The sequence below is a fragment of the Pan paniscus genome, chromosome 12 (assembly GCF_029289425.2).
Source record: "Pan paniscus chromosome 12, NHGRI_mPanPan1-v2.0_pri, whole genome shotgun sequence".
Taxonomy (NCBI): Eukaryota; Metazoa; Chordata; class Mammalia; order Primates; family Hominidae; genus Pan; species Pan paniscus.
Window position 1 is genome coordinate 71,979,958 of NC_073261.2, and position 20,005 is coordinate 71,999,962.

Genomic DNA, 20,005 nt, shown 5'->3' on the forward strand with positions numbered 1-20,005 from the left:
CCACTATATCTGAATTCGCAATTCAAAAGAACATTGAAATATCAAGTTGTTGATAATCAGCAAGGTTTTATTTAAGTACGAAATACCCCCTTCACATATTAGATTAGGCTTTCCAATTTATAAAGTTTTATTATATAAAACCAAATGTGAACACTTATTCTTACAGGGACTCAAATATGATGGAGCATAGCTGTTTGTTAACTGACTGTGGATGGCAGCCAGGAAATTGTGTGTGGTAGAAGACATAAAGGGCACTTTGAATTGTCGGCACAAGATAACATTGCTGAAATGCCAAAGTCCAGGCGTAATTAAGTGGGCTGATGGAACAGAATGACTATGAGATGGCTTTTAATTGGTATTAGTGCATATTTATATGCACCTATTAGTGCATGTTTATGTGCATGTTCATATGCTTATAGTAAAAAATCTGGCACATATAGACTAGTTTATATACATATTTTTAAATGTTACATTAAAATATTTTGTTTTTTAAAAATCACTTTCATCTAATATCCAAATACCTGAAATATGAATAAATTGCAGGCCTATATTGTGCAGTATATGTTACTTTAAATTACATTATGACTTTATTGAAGAATGTATAATTATCATTTAACTAATAAATATTTATTGAATCTGGGCATTGTACTAGACCCTAGGATACAGTAATGAACTTGGCCATGAGAAATACCCACAAAAGAACAGAGAAAGAAAAAGAAATACCAATAAAAGAACAGAGAGAGAATCATGCCAGGTTCTCCAGCTAAATTTCAACTCAACACATAACCTAGTACAATGCAATAACTGATAATAGAAACAGTTACCATTTATTGTCTACTATGTAGCAAACACTGTGTTAGGCACTTTACGTGTTGTTTCTCACAACAATCCTGCAAAGTAGGAATTATTCTCACTTCATAAATTGAGCAAAACAGGATGATTAAATTTAATGGGTTCAGGTTCACATAATACTAAGTTTAATACTGAACCAATATTGTAAAAGAAGTGTTGATGGTGACAACATTGCTGTGATTTCCAGTTAAACATGGCAAATTCAATGTGCATTTCCCCCATTCCTTCCCCAAGCCCCAGTACAATCACACTACAGAAATTTAAGAGGGCTTATGTCCTTAAGGAAGAAAAGAACTAAATGAGAGTGAAGATTTTAACAAATTTGGAAGCTGGAAAACAGATGGATAAGTAGCAATAGACTCAAGTAAACTGCAGAAAACTGGAAGTTAAGTGCTATGGGGGAAGGGAATGGGGTAAAAATTAAGCCGATTAATGCCACAGCATTCCAGGAATGCCTCCAAATCGGGAGGCATCAGATACCTCTGAGGCAGGGAGCGTGGGGCAGCGGGAAAAGGTGATGTTGCAGACGACTGCTTATGGGACTCCTGGATTTTCTGTCCTCCATCCTAGGCAGAGGTTTGGAGGATTTCTCTCTGGGCAAATTAAGTAGATCTACAGACCCTGATTTTGGGGGATCCCTTATGAAATGACTGAGCCCTGCCTTATGAACCCAGAACAAAGCCCATCGCTCCGGTGTCATCTTTCACCACTCTTCTACATCCCTTCAACTTGAGTAGCTGAAGTACCATAACTACTCATTATGTGGAAGGGACTGGTTGGCTACCAAAGAAAGTTAAAGCAAAAAATCATATGCCATATGTAGATACATATTTTAACCAGTTCATCAAATTTTTATTGGCATGCCAAGCCATTTTCTTTGAGGAGGTGTCCACTGACTGAAATTCCACTTTGTGTTTCTTGTACAAACCACACTTCTAATGCATCATTTCCAGTTTCTATTTCTTTCACACAGAATGAAAACGTAAAGACAAATTTCAAGCAAAATGAATGCAGAGTCCTTCAAGATTTTAAAAATTCAGTCCAACTCCTCTTAGTTATTTTGCCTATACCTAATTAGCATTTTTTAAAGTTAGCAATTGACCTTTTATCAAGTCTGTACATTGAATTTTGAATGTTTTATAGAAACAACTGTTTTCTTTTCTTATTCAGATTTTAATTTACAAGAATATATAATTAAAATATGGAAATACAGTAACAAGTACATAGACATAAATCTGGTTTGGAAACAAGCTTAACTTTCAGAGAGTGTCTCTACCTCCTTGGTCTGAGTTATATTCTCTGTCTCTAAATCCTCACATTATGAGCAGTAGAAGATAATGTAGGTAAATTTGACAGATCAAAAAGGGCCGTGTAGGCCATAGTGAGGAATTTGAAATTTATTCTATGAACGTTGAGAAGTAACTGGAGAATCTAAAGGAGGAGAATATCATATGTGTTTTTAAAAAGATCCTTTGACAATGATGCAGAAAACACATACGGAGAAAGAAGAAAGGAAGCAGGGTAATAGCAGCTGTACTGCATTGGTTACAGTGAAGATGGAAAGGAATAGATTTGGGGTCTATTTTGGAGACAGAGGTGTCACAATTTGCTGATGGATTGAATGTGGGGGCAGGGAGTGAAAGGAGAGAGTTTTATAATGCCTTCTAGCTTATCAAAACTTGAACACCTGGTGGGAGAGTGGAGGTGGCATTCACTGAGATGGAGAAGACTGGTGGAGGATAAGTTTGGATGGAGGAAATGAAACATTCTATTCCAGCCATATCAGGTTTGAAAAGGTGACTAGCTATCCAAGAGGAGATGTTAAGTAGGTGTTTGGATATGTGAACTTGAAGCTCAGTAAATAAGCCAGGGTTAGAGAAATTTGGTTTTTAGACTGGTTCCTTTGACCTTTCACCTTAAACATCTATTCCTTGTTTTACCCCCACTGGATAGTATCAACTGATTACCTATATTGCAAATAATGATGTTAGCACCCTTCTTCTCTTCTACTTCTCATCTTCTATCAGTTGTGCACTTACTTTTCTTATTAAAGCTGCTAAGATACATTCTGTCCTGTAACCATATCTAAACTTGTGTCTATAGATTGAGCCTAAAAGTTGAAAACTACTAAACAGCATGCATAGTATTACATAATTACATACATTTTGTTCATTTAAGGGTCAAATGTTGTGCCAGGACTTCATTTCCTTCTCAGTGGGTGTAATGCCCAGTGCCACTTGAAAAAAAATGGTTTAGTATCCGTGCCAAATAAATTCCCTTTTCTAGGTCAAAAAGTATTTCCCCTGAGAACTTTGAAGATATTAACTCCATTGTACTCTTGCATCAGTGCTGCCTGATTCCATGTTGATACTTATTTCTTAGATGGTGACTTATTTTTCTATCCCTTTATGGAAACTTTTAGAATCTTCTGTTGATGACGATTGTTTTGCAATTTTGTAATGATATGTAGGGTGTGCATATTTTTCCCCTTCACACTTAGAAGCACTCAGTAGACCCTTTTAATGCATTTTACATAGGGAAACTTTGTTATTATTTTAGAGGTTGTGTAGAGTACTATACAGTACCGGTTATGAGTATATGCACTGGAGTCAGGCTAGCTGGGTGCAAATGCCAATTATTCACTCTAGCCTTGGGCACGTTATTTCAACTCCATGCTTGCTTTCAAAGTTCAGAACATGCTACTCTAAAATGCCACTCTGGCATATTGACTATATTGAGTTAAGGGCGCTTGAAAAACAGCAGATGCAAGAAAAACAGTTTGACCTTCCTTCTCTTTCTCAAAAGCAGGAGATGAAATTCCTATGTAAAAGATATCCTTCCTATATCATAAGGAAAGCATCATTCTTACCAAGCACAGGAATTTGAGGTGAGGGGAAATCTAGACAAGTAAACCTTGTTAAACTCACCCTTATCTTCCTAGTCATTTCTCTACCCAATTACCCTAGCCCAAACTCCTTTGCCTTGTCCCATTTTTACAATGTACTACTCTTTGTCCAATTTAGTATATGTGTTCTTTCTGTGTCTTAGGGTCTTCATTTCCTTATGAAGGCTCCCCTGCTATGTAAAACTTGTATTAAATAAATTTGTATGCCTTTCTCCTGTTGATCTTTGTGTCAATTTAATTCTCAAGCCCAGCCAAAAACACTAAATGGGTAGAGGTAAAATTTTGCCTCCCTACATTTTCTTATCTGAAAAATAAGAATATTAATAGTATTACTACACTATTATATTGCACAGAGTTCATGTGGGAATTAAATGAGTTAATATTTAGAAAGTTCCATAAAGTGCCTGGCAAATAGTATGTGCTCAATAAATGTTATGTTTTTCTAATTATCTGCCTTCATTTTTACTCTTCTCTTTTCTGGAGCTCCAGAAAAGTTGGATTTCCCAAACAGATCTTCTGTTTTGCTTTCCTTCTCATTTTCCAAGCTTTTGTTTTGTTGTTTTATGCTGTGTGATACTTCCGTGACTTTATTCTCCAAATCTTTTTTTTAACTGGCATAATTCTAATCTTTGGTTGTCCATTCATAAGAAGGGGATGGGGGATCAGCTTGATTTACCGAAATAACTGGTGTGGTAGTTGACATCTGGCTAAGACACTGGGCTCTAGTAGTCTTAATGTTGGGGTAGGGTGGAGTGCTCATGACTGGAGCCTTTATTTAAGGGACAGGCTTTGAAGTAACTCTCTGACTCTCTCCTACCGGCTTTTCATTTTTGCCTTCCACTATGCCTGCTGGCTCGGCGTGTAGCTCAGTCAGGGCTTTGGCCAGGCAGATTATCTCTTCTTTGCTGCATCTCCTTCTAGATGTTGCTTCTTTATTCTCTTTTATCTATCAATAGGCTTCTAGTCTTTGCTACGTTCCAGAAAGTTCTTCCTTCTATTCTCTTCACTCTTAAGAGTTTATTGCTTTGCTACTATTTATAGTAATAGGGTCTTGGAAGGCAGGGAATTTAGATATGTGTGCTCAGTCTACTATCCTGAACCAGAAGTGGAAACTTTATTATCTTTCTAAAGGACAGGTCATTGTTACAGATTATCTAATAGCCCTCTTCATCAGCTACCTTCCTTGAAGTGACAATAGTTACAACTCTTAAAATGTGGTGGCAACAACAATGAGCAGGATGCTACTAAGTTTCTGACTTTGAGGCTGGTGTTATTAATGATCAGTACAATTTTCATTATGTCATATTAACTGTGTTTGGAGACAAACTGTCCACTAGGAAGAAATAACAAACTTCCCAAGGGCTGTATTTGCTGTGTGTGTATTTTCAACTTCATAGAGAAGTAATTATTTTCAGGAGCTGTCCAGACATCTAATACATCTTAGTTTTGGTAGCAATAATTTGAGATAACAAAAAAGGTTTTTACCATGGCAAAACCTTACCTATTCCACAAGAAGGCTTTTGCATCTTGCTGTGTTTGACTGGCAAAACCAGTGGACACGATGGTTTTTGGAAGTCACTCCTCTGGGTGCTCTTAGAGTCATAAGGTGGTAGGAAGACAGGTTCCAGTGCTTTACCATGTGACCACCAGTCACCCTTTATAGAAAATAATTGGAAACACAATATTGGATACTGTAGGGCATTTTCATGTATTGCTTGCTGTCTATGGATATTCAGCAATTCAATTTAACAAGTTAGTGGATATCCCAGTACTAATGTGGAGTTCTGAAATCTAGAAATATCTTTTCACAAAAAATGTATTTCTTTGAAGGCACTGAAAAATTAGTTGTCAAATTTTTAGCTAAAATACAGCTGCTGAATTCTTAAGCTACCTTCCTTCTATCAACAAATGAAGTGGTAAAAATCAGCAAAATAGCTGTATTTGTTTTATACTACGATTTTATTATATATGTACACGTGTATGTATAAAAATATTTAATTTAAAAAATTATGTTCTAATCTTTTCTTGACAATACAAATAATGTATTATCATCTAAAAATAGTGGTTTTCAGAGGTTTTAGTCCCTAGCCTGAACCATGAAATACATTTTATGTCATACAAGAGCACACAATGCTATACATATATAAAACTGAAACAAAAGTTTCACAAAATACTTACTATGTGCAGTGTGCTTAGCTATTTTTCTATTCTATTTTATTGCTTTCCTATTTCATTTCACGTTGCTGACTGCAACTCATTGATTTGTCATTCACTAATGACTCAGTTTGATAAACTTTGTTCTAAGGGGAAATCTCTCTAATGTTACTGAATTTTGGTACTAAAACCTAAGTACACAAGAAAGGGAAAACAGATTCTTCATTAGCATGTATGACAATTTGATTTCTTGGAAGTTGAGAGAGTAGAGAGGGGAACTGTTACTCAACTTAATTCTGACCAAATATTTTAAAACTGGTTGATTAGGTGGTAGTAAGAAAATGCTTGAGAAACCCTATGACACCTAGGAGTTCCTGGAATACAGTTAGGATATGAAAGTAACTTTCGGTATAATCAAACACCTACCGTGGGCTATAAGGAAGCAAGTCTGCCTTTTGAAAATCAACTATGGTTCCATAGCCAAAGACTTCTAAACTATGATTCAAGGGGGATAAATATGCAATTCTAATAGGTAAAATACTGACAATACAATTAAGGCGACATTGATGCAAAAGGGGAGATGTTTCTTTAAAAAAAAAAAACCTATGTGGCTGCATAGGGAGTCAGCTCTCAAATGAGCTTAGTTTCTAAAAAGACAGGCATGTATAAAAGACATATACAACATTAGATTTAAAAAATAATTAATGGAGTCAGCTTGTCAGAAGATTGTCAAGAAACTTAGAAGACATTTATAAATTTACAAAATTTTACAAATTGATAATCTATACAATTGTCAAAGGCAGCAAAAATAATGTTTTCTAGAAAAAATTGTTCATAGCTGAGTGAAATCCTACAGCCCCAAAAAAGGTTATCTTTTGTGTTGTGGCTAACAGTTTGGAGAGAAGAATCTCGTTCAGGAAAGTCAGCACTATTCAACTTGAGGTTGTTAAGGAAAATTACAGTTAACTTGAAAAAGATGGGATGAACACATACCAAAGAACTAAGCCCTGAAGAGCTGATGAGAGAGTTGGACTTCACTTTGTCACTTTATAAGAGTGCCAGTTTTTAGGCCAATGACAAATTGTAAGCAGGAGTAATGGAATAATTGGTAATTGTAACTGGGGTAATTTCTGCAGAGATTACAGAAATTTAGGAACTAGGGGATTTTGGAGAATAGATTGGCTAATGCTTCACTTTTCAGAATGGGCTAAAAGGTGAATTTAAAAAATTAAGACTACTTGATGTAGATCCTAGGAAAATTCTAGAACAGATTACTAAACAGATGGTGTCTTCTCACTATCTGGCTGAAAATAGTCACATCTTACTGTTGTCAGAGCGCCTGCTTCTGGCAGCTCTTCTCCACTCCACTTCACAATTATAATAGTGCTTATTACACCCCAAGGTCTAGGATTTATAGGTCTTGTCTTATATAAGCTCATCACAATTCTATGAGGCAGGCACACCCACTTTACAGATGAGAAAACTGCCAGGAGATGAAGTAACTTCCCCAAGATATATCACCAGCAGACTGCTGCACTGCCACAATTCAAACCCCAACCTCTTTGTGCACACCTCTAATTTCTGTGCTGCACTGCTCTATCAAACCTGCTGAGGAATGCAAAACCAGCTAAGTACAAACCAAATGAAATTATTTAAGGAGTGAAAATAGAGGCTGTAAGTGCACGTCTTAGTCTGTTTTGTGCTGCTACAACAGAATACCTTAGACTGGGTAATTTATAAGGATCAGAAATTTACTGGCTCACAATTCTGTAGGCTGGGAAGTCCAAGATCAAGGCACTGGCAGGTTGGGTAATTATGATTCTAATGGCACCTTGAACACTGCATCCTCACATGGTGGAAGGCAGAAAAGCAAAAAGTGGGCAACAGGGGACAAAACTTGCCCTTTTATAATGGCATTCATTTCATTCATGAGGGTGGAGCTTTCATGACCTAATCAGCCCTTAAGGGTCCCACCTTTTAATACAGTTACAATGGAAATTACATTTCAACGTGAGTTTGGAGGGGACAAACATTCAAACCATAGCAGTAAATATCCTGAGAAAGTTCTTCTGTGATAAGATTGTAAAGCATACACAAACACTTCATATCATCTACTTTTGTTGATCAAAAACTTATTTTGCTAATATTCAAGTTACTGGAAAAATGGCTCTGGGATAAGCGAACCACTATGAAATGGCTGATGGACTTTAATTATTATTATTTGTTATTATTATTTTTTTGAGCCAGGGTCTCACTCCATCACCCAAGCTGGAGCATAGTGGTGCGATTACAACTCACTGCAGCCTCAAACTCCCGGACTCAGGTGATCCTCCCACCTTAGCCTCCTGAGTAGCAGGGACTATAGGCATGAGCCACCACGCCTGGCTATATTTTTTTCTTAAAAGCATAATGCAAAGCTAGCCTTAGAGCAGAGAGATAATTTCATCTTTTGAGCAAATTTCTTTTAAGCTGAGAATTTTGCCAAAATAGTCTTTGTTTCACAAACATAAAGGAAATAGGAACAGTTTTTCCTAAAATATGACTGGTGACTTTAAGGCTCTGCAGTTTGTGAAAGTGTTCTGATGAGTGTTATAAATTGGATGCATCTTCACTTTAGCTGAGTGAAATCTTACAGTCCAAAAAAAAAGGTTGTCTTTCATGTTTCTGGATAGTCTTCCTTATGCCTAAAAAGTTTGGTTTGTTCCTGGAAGAGTGAAAGTGCTTATGTGCCCATGCAACATGTGCGTGCCTTTTTGGTCCAAGCATTTACTCATAAAAGATGATGAGATTAAGGAAAGACATAGATGGAGGCTCGTCTTTATCTTTGTATCATACTGAAGGGAAAGACTAACAAAAAATTTACTGTTCTGTGTACCATCACTTACATTGGATTGTGGGGGATTAACACAGTTATTTATGACAAAATAAGCTGGGAAGTTACCTAGCGTGATGGCTTTGTCTAGGCTCTGGGGAACAGACCATATCTTGCAGATTGTAGAGGGGGTTTTGCCTAACTGAAACTTTGGACCCAGAGAGGAGTTATCCCTACCAGTCTAAGGACTGTCTTCTTTCCTGCCCCAGGATGATAGTCACTGGGTTCCATGGTCAGGAGTTGCCTGGAGATTCCAGATGACGGGGCTCCTTCTAACCTGCGGCTCTGGGAAGGCCAAGGGCTGTTGCACTGTGGGTCCCTTAGTCACATTTGGAAGCCAGTGTAAGGCAGTCTCTATGTTATACTCCTAGTATCCCTAAGCTCTCAGAGATGTTTTAGTAAAGATTACCTATTTTCCATTCTTTGAGAAATTAAGGGAGAATCCTCAGAGGAGAAGTAGTAAAAAGCAAGTGAAGTATCCTAGGGAAACTAGTTAAGTGAATGCAAGAGGTCGTAAGCCAAGCTCCACAGCCACAATGGCGTAGCCAAAATGGCTGGTGGTGGTCATCTGTGGAACATAAAATCATACTTTGTGGATTCCCAAGGAAATGTGGGCTTTTGACAAAACCTACACATAAACAATCGCATTTTGTTGGTAGAGCTCAGTGGCTTTAAAAAATTGAAGTACTATCACAAACACTAGGGCAGCTAAGGTCACATTGGTTACACTGTACCTAAATTCATCTCTATTTTGCTATAGATGCTATGAATGCTTTAAAAAAATGTTTTTAAGCAGTTCATAATGCACCCCCCATAAAAAATTCCAAAATTGTGTTCTGTGGAACACTAGTTCTCCAGCATATTAATAGGTGTTATACAAAGGAGTCCACAGTTAAATAACTTTGGGAAATAGTGAGAAAAGCAAAGTTAAATAAGTTTATCACAAGATTTCTCAGAACCTTTATATACCAATGTGAATTGTGAAGCTCTGAGAAAGGTTTATAAAAATACAGGTTTTCCAAAACATATTTGACTTTGCAAATTTATTTTGTTAAGCATGTAGGCAAGGGTCAGTGCTCTGAAAATTAAACTTTTGAAAATACCAACCTAGTATAATCTCCTTTAAAGTACCAATATTTAAAAATATTTTTATTTCATTTTATTTTATTTTTTCTTGAGACGGAGTCTCGTTCTGTTGCCAGGCTGGAGTCCAGCGGCACGATCTTGGCTCACTGCAACCTCTGCCTGCCAGGTTCAAGCAATTCTTCTGCCTCAGCCTCCCAAATAGCTAGGACTACAGGCACGCACCGCCATGGCCATCTAATTTTTTGTATTTTTAGTAGAGATACGGTCTCACCATGCTGGCCAGGCTGGTTTTGAACTCCTGACCTCATGATCCGCCCACCTCAGCCTCCCAAAGTGCTGGGATAGCAGGCACGAGCCACCGCACCCAGCCAAAAATATAAGACAATCAAACCAGTTTTCTTTGGAAGTGACTGAGCTAAAACAACTTACTTTTTTTAGCATCCCCAATTTTATGTTCCTAGGTAGAAATATACGAAATCTTAAAAATCTTCTAAACAAATAAAACCAACCAATCTCGTCTTGCATCCTAAAGATATTATCTTAGCAAAACACATAAAACAGGTGTCATTTAAAATATTTAGGCAAGTTTATTTTCTTTACTCTTATTATAAAGACAGCATTACCATCAACCAGTTTTTTTCTTAACCAAGCTAACCTTTAAAAAGAAACCTGTCATCTTAAAGGAACAGTTTACAAATATGTGAAATATACATTCTTTATTATTTCTTGGATAGTTAGAAATGAGTACATTTAAGTTCATTGTTTTTAGTTTTTATTTTATTATTTTAAAATTTGTTTTTAGAGATGGGGTCTTGCTCTGTTGCTCAGGCTGGAGCGCAGTGGCACAATCATTGCTCACTGCAGACTTGAACTCCTGAGCTCAAGCCATCCTCCTGCCTCAGCCTCCTAAGTAGCTGGGACTACAGAGGCTTGCCACCACACCTGGCTATTTATTTATTTATTTTTGTAGAGCTCAGTCTCACTATGTTGCCCAGGAAGGTTTCAAACTCCTGGGCTCAAGTTACCCTCCTGCCTTGGCCTTCCAAAGTGTTGGGATTACAGGTGTAAGCCACTGTGCCCAGCCAATTTTATTTCTTTTTGAGCAGGGTCTCACTCTGTCACTCAGGCTGGAGTGCAATGGTATGAACATAGCTCACTGCAGCCTTGACCTCCCAGGTGCAAGCAATCTTCCTTCCTCAGCCTCTCAAGTAGCTGGGACCACAGGTGTACACCATTATACCCAGCTATTTTTTATTTTATTTTTTTCTATAAATGGGGTCTCACCATGTTGCCCAGGCTATGTTTTTAAAATATACACATTCCCTTCCTGCCACACCCAAATCAGACATGCTTGTAACTCAGTGATGTATCTTCAGTCTTTCTCTGTAACTCTCCTCATTCATATTCACTGACAGATTCCCTTATCTGAGCTCTTATTTCATCTCAAACTCACTTTTACCATCTCTTAAAGGTCCATTGCTAATAATGATTCTACTACTATTCTGTCACCTAGTCTTGATGATAGCAGCTCTTAACACCTTTGTTCATTTTTTTTCCAACATACCTATAGAGTAGGAGTAAGAGAAAATTAGTTGGGATTAAGTTTTTAAACTTTTATGTTTCATATTTCTATTCTCAAACCAGCTTCTTTTTCTTAGTATTGCCAATGTAAGGATGAGTTCAGTGAACAGTTTTAAATTCAACCCTGAACTAGAGCTCAGAGTCATTCATGAGCCTCTGTAAGAAATGTAAGAACTTCACTAATCTGGATTTTGGTACCAAATTAATTTCCCCAGTGTAGGTCTGGTCTAACAATAACAATTGATTTCTTTCTGAAATAATTGGTACGAGAGCATAAGCAAGTGTACAAAATGAAGTACCCTCAATATGGCCCTTAAAGGGGTTTAGCTCATGAAATTAAAGAACATTTAACCACAGGAATTCCTGCCCCAAGAAGATCTCACATTCACAGCTGTGTGATCTCACTTCACAGCTGTGAAGATCTCACATTCACATGGTGTGCTGTCCATGACAAGAACAGATGTCATCAGTACGAAGAGAGCTCACAAAAAGCAATCTCCATCTAAATGTTAAATCACTATACCTAACACACAGAGAGATGAGGAAAGAAGTAGAGTAGGAGGAGGCTGACACTGGCACAGTGGTCTGAGACCATTTAGATGGTACACATTTCCTTTTCCAAATATGCTGGAAAAAACCTACATGAAAAATTATTACCTTTGCTGTGACATATTTTGAATCCCATCTGTTGAACACTTGCCTGGCTCAGCACTGCACTAGGTTTTCTCTCATAGAATCCTGCTCTCAGCTGCAAATGAGTCCCCATCACTGTGCAGAGAGCAGTAGACTAGGATTCTGCCGCTACTAAGACCTAATGTTTAGTGAGTGCTTCCTTTGTGCATTATGAATGCTCTTCTGCCAGGTTCCTACATGCTCACTCCCTCACTCTCCCTCAGGTCTTCACTCAAATGTCACTCAGTGAAGCCTTCTCTGACCATCAATTTAAAATTGCAGCTCTGCCTGCAGCATTCCTTACCCTGCCTTGCATGCTGCCCTTACTACCATGTAACATTCCAATACAGCTTACTTGTTTGATCTATTCCCTCACTAAAATGTAAGCTATGTAAGGACAGGATTTTTTTCCGCCATTTACTTTATTCACTGCTGTATCTCTGGTGTCTAGAACAGTAACTGACAAAAATATTTTAATTCTCATAAAAACCCTATGAGAGGGACAATTACTATCCTTACATAAATAAGGAAATTGAAGCTTAGCGTGACTTGCCCAAAGTCACATGGCAAGTGTGTAGCAGCAACAAAGTGGAATGAACTAGTGACATGCTGCAGCAACATGGACAAATCCCAGATGCTTTATTCTGAAAGACTGGTTCAATAAGCTACATACTGGGTAATTCCATTAACATGACTTTCTGGAAAGGGCAAAATTATGGAAAACAGATCAGTAGCTGTTGGAGTAGAGGAAGGGAATGACCACAAAATGGCATAGGGGAACTTTTGAGGGTGATAGAAATGATTCATAGCTTGATTGTGATGGAGTAACATGACTACACCTTTGCCAAAATTCAGAGAATTATACACTACAAGGGTAACTAATTTACTGTGTAAGGGTAGGTAGAATAATGCTCCCTCTCTCTGTCCCTAAAGATGTTCATGATTTAAGCCCCAAATCTGTGAATGTTACCTTGCATAGCAAAGGGACTTTGCAGATGTGATTAAGGACCGTGAGATGGGGAGATTATCCTGAATTATCTGGGTGGGTGCAATCTAATCACAAGGGTCCTTATAAGAGAGAGTCAGGAGAGTGGGTCAGAGAAAGATTTGAAGATGCTGTGTTGCTGGCTTCAAAGAAAAAGGCGCCATAAACCAAGGAACATGGGCAGTCTCTAGAAGCTGGGAAAGGCAAGGAAACCCATCCACCCTTAGAGCCTACAGAAAGAACTAGGCCTGGCAACAGCCAGTGAGACGGATTTTGGACTTCTAAGCTAGATAATAAATATGTGCTGCTTTAAACCAGCTTTCAAGTTTGTGAAAATTTGTAACATCAGCAATAGGAAACTAATACAATAAATTGTACCGCAACAAACCTGATTTTATAAAAAAGATAATGGAATATTTTTAGCATGGGATAGTCAATGAAGTGTGGTTTGGCTAAACCAACAGCCCTGGGACAGAAATATGACTGTGACATTTGCTTATTACTTAATCTCAGATATGTTAATTAACCTCAAAGGAATATGTGTTATTTGTAAACTATTTCCAATAAGACTTCATAGAAATTGTTGTAGAGATTAAAGAATATAATTTATATAAAACACTTAGCTCATTCCTAGAACTTCATATGCTTTCAATAAATGATTATTATTTTACAGGAGGTATGTGAATTACTGAGTATCATGGGACATTTTTATATTAGAATATATATCGTAAATACATGAAATTTCTTTAGTAACCCCAAAGCACTACTTTGTGGCAATAATCTGACCCAATCTAGGGAAACAATTACTTAGATTCCCTCCCTGTATCTGTATTGTTTATATGTAAAAGTCAGCTGCCAAAATAGTTTCAGGTTACTGCTTTTAACTATTGGATTATGATAAGTACTACTCTGAGATGTGTCTCATCCTTTATAGTCTGTGACCAAATTATTCTGCAAAACAGTGTCTGAATCTAAATCTCTATTTGTATACAATGAACATCTGTCCAACCTGTATTTCTGGCCCTTTTTTGGGATCTATGTAGGGAACTGGTTCATTGTATGTTCTTGCATTTGTGTTAATGAATTTAGCATAATATATACGTCCTCTTCCAACATGTGGTTTTGAATGATGTATGCTTTTTCCAGGTTTTTCTTCGTGTTTAATTTCTTCATTTTCAGTTACATATGTTATAGCAGCATCCTCTATTTTATGCTGTCTGAAAAACATAAATAGTAAACCATTTACCCCAGTAACCATTAAAATATTGAGTCAAAATTACGTAAAATAAGATTTAAATATATTACAAACATCAGTCAAGACAATTTAGGCTGTATTAATAGTTATAAGGGTTTGTGCTATTAAAATTTAGGAGGCCATTTTCTAATTCTAGATCATATAAGCGGTAAAGGGCTTTGTGTTAATAATGATTACTCATTATAATATACCAGTGCAGAGCACCAACTCTTATTTGCTTGGAGTAAAGAAAGAGTAGTGATTGGATTATGCTTCCATATCATGTTTGCAGTACTCATGTGTGTGGATAAGTTACACGTTATAGTTAACTCATCTTCTTTAAAAGTTTTATTACCAAGAGAATGGCTTTATTCTCCCATTTACCTAGTAAACAGCTATCTGGATAAGGATAAACCAATTAATTTTAAAAGTTTGTCTGGCAAACTTAAAGCTACCAAAGGAGCACCATTATTTATCTTTTCAAGAAAAGAACACTATGTGGCAGTCAAAATAAATCTCTTCATTTTTTGCCTCTAGTAAGTACTCTGTTACAAATATGAAAATTACTAAAATAAAATATTTTAAAAATGTATAGGAAGAAATGGCTTATCAGATTTTTCTCCTTTCAAATAAGGAGAAATTGAAATTATAAAAGGCAGTATTTTTAAAATTCACACACTTGAAAAATAAAGAATGAAATATATGAATTTGAATACTTTTTACATAGAAGCTTTTAAAATCAAAGCCATGATCCCACAGCAGGTGAGTGAATGAAACTCCAAATTCACAGAGAAAGCAAGTAGCACCATTTAATCTTATACACAGCCCTTAAAGTATAACACCTGCCTTCCTTCAAACGAATGCCAGGTCCATCTCTTCTACCACATCATTTTTCTTTTTTTCCTTTTTGAGACGGAGTCGTACTCTGTCCCAGGCAGGAGTGCAGTGGTGCTATCTCCGCTCACTGCAACCTCTTCCTCCCAGGTTCAAGTGATTCTCCTGCCTCAGCCTCCTGAGTAGCTGGGGTTACAGGCACGCACCACCACGCCCGGCTAATTTTTGTATTTTTTTTAGTAGAGACAGGGTTTTGTCATGTTGGCCAGGGTGGTCTTTAACTCCTGACCTCAGGTGATCTGCCAGCCTCGGCCTCCCAAAGTAGTGGGATTACAGGCGTGAACCACTGTGCCTCGCCCACATCATTTTTCAATTAAAACCCTCAAGTAGTTTTCCATTCATTTACAATAAAATACTGCCTCCTAATTGTAGCTCTGAGGTCCTGTGTGACTTGCCCCAGTGAATCTCTTCGACTTCACTCAAGACCCTCCAACCAGACTGCCTTCTGTCAGTTCCAGGGACACATCAATCTCTTTTCCCTCACGGCACCTGCACATGCTGTTCCCTCTGCCTGGACAGCTTCCCCAGCTCCCAGCACAGCTGGCTCAGGATATTTAGGTCTCAGCTTAAAACCATCTCCTCAGCAGCTTTTCCTAGATTTCTTTCCTCTACCACATGTATTCTCTATTTTAGTACTTTGTCCATTTCTTTTATTAACACCACAATTTTTTATGTACCTAGTTTTTTGTTTACTTGTTTTTAGTAAGCACTACAAATATCCTTTACTAGTCAATGAGTTCCATGAAGGTGTACATTGTTGAATTCACCATGTGCCCAACATCAGGAAAAGTGTCCTGTTCATCCAAGGTAAATGGACTGCCATTATAACATTTACATATTTCTGGTGAATCTGCTGGAGTTGTTTACTCCGGCTTTGTTTGAATACCCTCAACCACCCCTTCAGTACACATAAAAACAACATTCAGAATCCTTGGATTCTAGTTCCCTGCTTCCCAAAAATTACTTTCTGCAAAGGATTTGGAAAAACTGATTACTGGTAAAGTGTAAAAAACTTCTAAACCTTTTTCTATTACCTTTCCAGAGATACAATTATTTATTTAAAGGTAGAGTCTTTGGGGTCAATTAATTTATTATTGTAGGCTTCTGGCATCAGTTTTTTCCACCTGTTTCTCATAGTTATCACCCAACAATATACACTTGTAGTGATCAAGTCCTTGAAGAAAAGGACTGGGGCTATTTGCTTATATAGTTAAATTCATTTGATTAAGCACTTGTGGTATGAATGCCTATGGGTTGATAAATAAGTGTGAAATATATGATTCCAGCAATCTCTTGCCAGAAGAAAAGCACAGATAAAAACACTGATGGGCTCTGAAGTGAGTCAGACAGGGACTGGAATCCCAGTTCTGCCATATCTGAGCCTTTGTCTCATTTGCATGATAGGAACAATACCTATTGTAAGAGAGATGAGAATAACATTGAATAATTCATTGTTTCAACAGATATTTATTGAGTTGCGTGCCAGGTGCTGTTGGAGGCACTGATGATAAAGCAGTGACAAAACAAAAATTCCTGCCCTCATAGAGCTTACAATCTAATGGGGAAAGGCGGATGAAAAAGTAAATTATATAGTCTGTTAAGTGCTAAGGACAATAATAAAATAGAGAATGGGAAAAGGGAGTATATGTATGTAGGAGGTAGGTTTGCATTTTCAGGTAGGGTGGAGGCTGCATTGTGAAGGTGGCAATTGAAAAAAGAGGGGAGGAGAGAGCTAAGTGCATATTTGTGGGAGAAGCATTCTAGCAGAGTGAACTGTAACTGCCAAAGCTTCCCAGCAGAAGTGTAACCATCCTTAGCGCACTGCTTCTAAAAGTATGGGCACTGGAGTAGCAGCACTGGCATCAATTGTGACCTTGTTAGAAATACAAATGTATGGGGCCCATTTCCTTTATGTACCTAGTTTTTTGTTTACTTGTTTTTAGAAAGCACTGCAAACTCAGAATCTCTGGGGCTGGTTCCCAGGAACGTGTTTTAACCAGCTGTTTCGCTGATTCTTATGCACGTTCAAGTGTGAGAACCATTGTTCCAGGGACAAAAATACAGGTTTTGGAAGAGGGTATCCCTGGCTCCACATCATTCCTAACTAGCTGTATGTACTACCTTGATTAATAGTCTCAATTTAAGGTACATCAGAATCACCTGGATGCCTTGGTTGAAGCCAGATTATTGAGTCCCAGCCATAGAGTTTCTGATTCTGTGTGTCTCGGGGGTGGGAAGTCCCCAAAATTTGCATTCCTAACAACCAGGTGCTGCTGATGCTGGTCTTTATCACTGCAGATGATACTAGAAAGGCCTGTTTGCTGTGGCAGAGTCCTGTCAGAGGGAGGCAAGAAACGGGAAGGGGCGTGTTGTGTAGACTCCATAGGCCATTGGAGGTGCCTTGGCTTTTACTCTATGATGTCGGATGGAGAACGGCGATCTAACCTGGGCTGTAAACGGATAGCTCTGACTGCTGTGTCGAGGAGGCTGCAGAGGGGTAAGGGAAAAGCAAAGCCACCAACTGGAGGGCTGTTGCAGCATCCCGGCAAGAGAAGCTGGTACTTGGGACTGGGTGGGCACAGTACTGAAAGTGATGAGCAGTGGTAGATTCTGGATAATTTTAAAGGTAAAGACTACAGAATCTGCTAATAATTGTGAGAAGGAGTGGATGACTTCAAGAATTTTAGATCCGGTAATGCAAGTCAAGTCCCTGACACACAGTATGTGCTCAGTAAACGGTGCGTTTTAAAAATTATTGTTGTAAGCGCTCAGCCAACTGGAAATTAGACAAGCAATGGGGCTGTCTGAGCTTGGCCTGGACTGTCCATGCTGGACCCCGGCCTCCCCCTGAAGGAGGAAAATAGTTTTTGGAAAGGGAAATAAGACACCAAACCCCAGCACTTACTGACGCTTATCTTCCTTTTCCTCCATGGGCCTCTACGGCACCAGGCAGCGAGGAGCCTCCTGGGAAGAACAGGGATGCAGCCCTGCCAGGAAAAGGGTGCGCAAAGCGCGGCGACTGTGACTCGCGCGTTGCTAAGCGACGGGCGCTCGGCCTCGGAAAGGGGCGTGGGGGGGGGCGTGGGGTGGAAAAAAAACAAAAAACAAAACAAAACAAAAAACCTCCTGGAGTGCGCAGGCGCAGTAAGCCGGGTTGGTGCTGGACTGTGGCTCACCGTGCGCGACTGCGCGCGAGGAGGGCGGGGGTGCCTGGCCGGGTCTCTAGGCGTGTGGGATCGACGCCCTGCGTTTGAACTTGCCCTTCCCACTGTAGGGCCAGGAGGGGTGTTTATCAGGACTGATTTGGTCCTTGAGGATAGGGGAAGGGCTGTTTCCGGAGCTGCGGGGCAGCGCTGCTCCCGTCTCCGCCGCGCCCGCCCTCTGGAGCCCGGCAGCTCGTCGCCAAGGCCCTGCCACGGTCGCCCAAGCTGGCTGCAAAAGTGCGGGCCGGCGGGAAGGATACTTGTTTTCCCTTGTATTGTTAAATACTGTGTGAGTCGTGGTTCGTTGCTCCTGAGCTGCCTAGCCTTTACTCCAGAAAGCTTGGTTGTCAATGTTTTCCACCATTTCTGACAAAACCTTCCCCGGCTGGGCTGCCAGGATTAAAATAGAGCAAGGGAACACTCATCTCCTGCAAATGAGGCTCCCTGCCGTGTGTCATCTGTTGCAGCCTGAGCGGGGTTCAGAATAGGGTAGCTTAGGCAGCGGGTTGGGGCTTGTATGTGTAGCACTTACCCAAAAAGAGCAAGCTCCTGGGAAAAGCCGTTGCTGACTTGCATCCACCTTCTGGCCCTGGAATTTCTTACTTCATTTCACCATTGCCTCCCAATTTCCACTACCAGAGCCAAAAGTCTTTGGCATCTGTCATAGTAACTCATGCATTTCCCTGGATAACGGAAAAAGAAAAGTCCAGAGTTGAATTCTGCCTTATATCAGGCTATGCATACGTATATGTTTGGAATCCAGAGTCAGTGTTCGTGTGTGTGTTTACATTCACCTTGGAGAGTGATGGGAGAGCAGAGGTTGGTCCTAGGACTCATTTTATGTATGTGACCTGAAATCCTATCAGGAAGAAGAATATATGTGTAGATTTGACACCTAGTGAGCTAAATACCTGAGTGTGGACTTTGTTGTTAAAGACTGGAGTGTGTGTGAATGTGTCATTGTGTGTGTGTGTGTTTGGTGAGCAAGGAGTGGATGAGTAAATAAATATGGGGCAAGTGGGTTGAAAACCAGAAAGCAGGGGGAACTAATAGCAATTGAGCTTCCACTGGGGGACCAGGCATTTGTTAGGCATTGTATTAAACACCACCTGCTTATCTGGTCTTATCCTAACCATCACACTGTGATGATTAGGAGCTTAGGGTCTGGGAGCAGTCAGTGTTTGAAACCTGGCTTTACCACTTAACTAGCTAGTTCCCTTGGGCAAATGACCTAACCTCTCTGAGCCTCAATTTTTTTCATCCACAAAATGGGGAAAATACCTAGGGTTGTTGTGAGGTGTAGATGATTTAATACAGGCAGAGTACTGAGAGCAGAGCCCGATGCTTAGTAAGTGCTTTGCCATTATTTTTATTGATCAACTTGATCTGCTTATGCTGCCACATGTCCTTGAGGGTTAGTCAACTCCCTTATCATTCCCCTTAATTTCTGCTTCAAACTTCACCAATCTCTTCAAGTCCTAAAACCACTTACCCTCAGGAACAATCTCAGGGCTTAAAGAAATGAGGGCATTTTCTCAACTTGATCCTTTCAGACTGACAAGTTGAC

The 20,005-nt window shown here is 39.1% G+C and overlaps 1 protein-coding gene across 1 annotated transcript in view; it reads right to left on the bottom strand.

The window, feature by feature from the left end:
- The window catches only part of C12H2orf73 (chromosome 12 C2orf73 homolog), a 34,804-nt gene extending 15,747 nt beyond the window's left edge, over positions 1 to 19,057 (bottom strand). Inside the window, exons 1-3 of the mRNA XM_003830834.4 lie at positions 18,141 to 19,057; positions 14,117 to 14,324; positions 5,259 to 5,412 (exon numbers count right to left, since the gene is read on the bottom strand). Coding sequence (XP_003830882.3) covers positions 5,259 to 5,412; positions 14,117 to 14,324; positions 18,141 to 18,166 — 388 coding nt within the window. The 5' untranslated portion in view covers positions 18,167 to 19,057. The remainder of the gene's footprint in view (positions 1 to 5,258; positions 5,413 to 14,116; positions 14,325 to 18,140) is intronic.
- Positions 19,058 to 20,005: the final 948 nt, after the last annotated feature.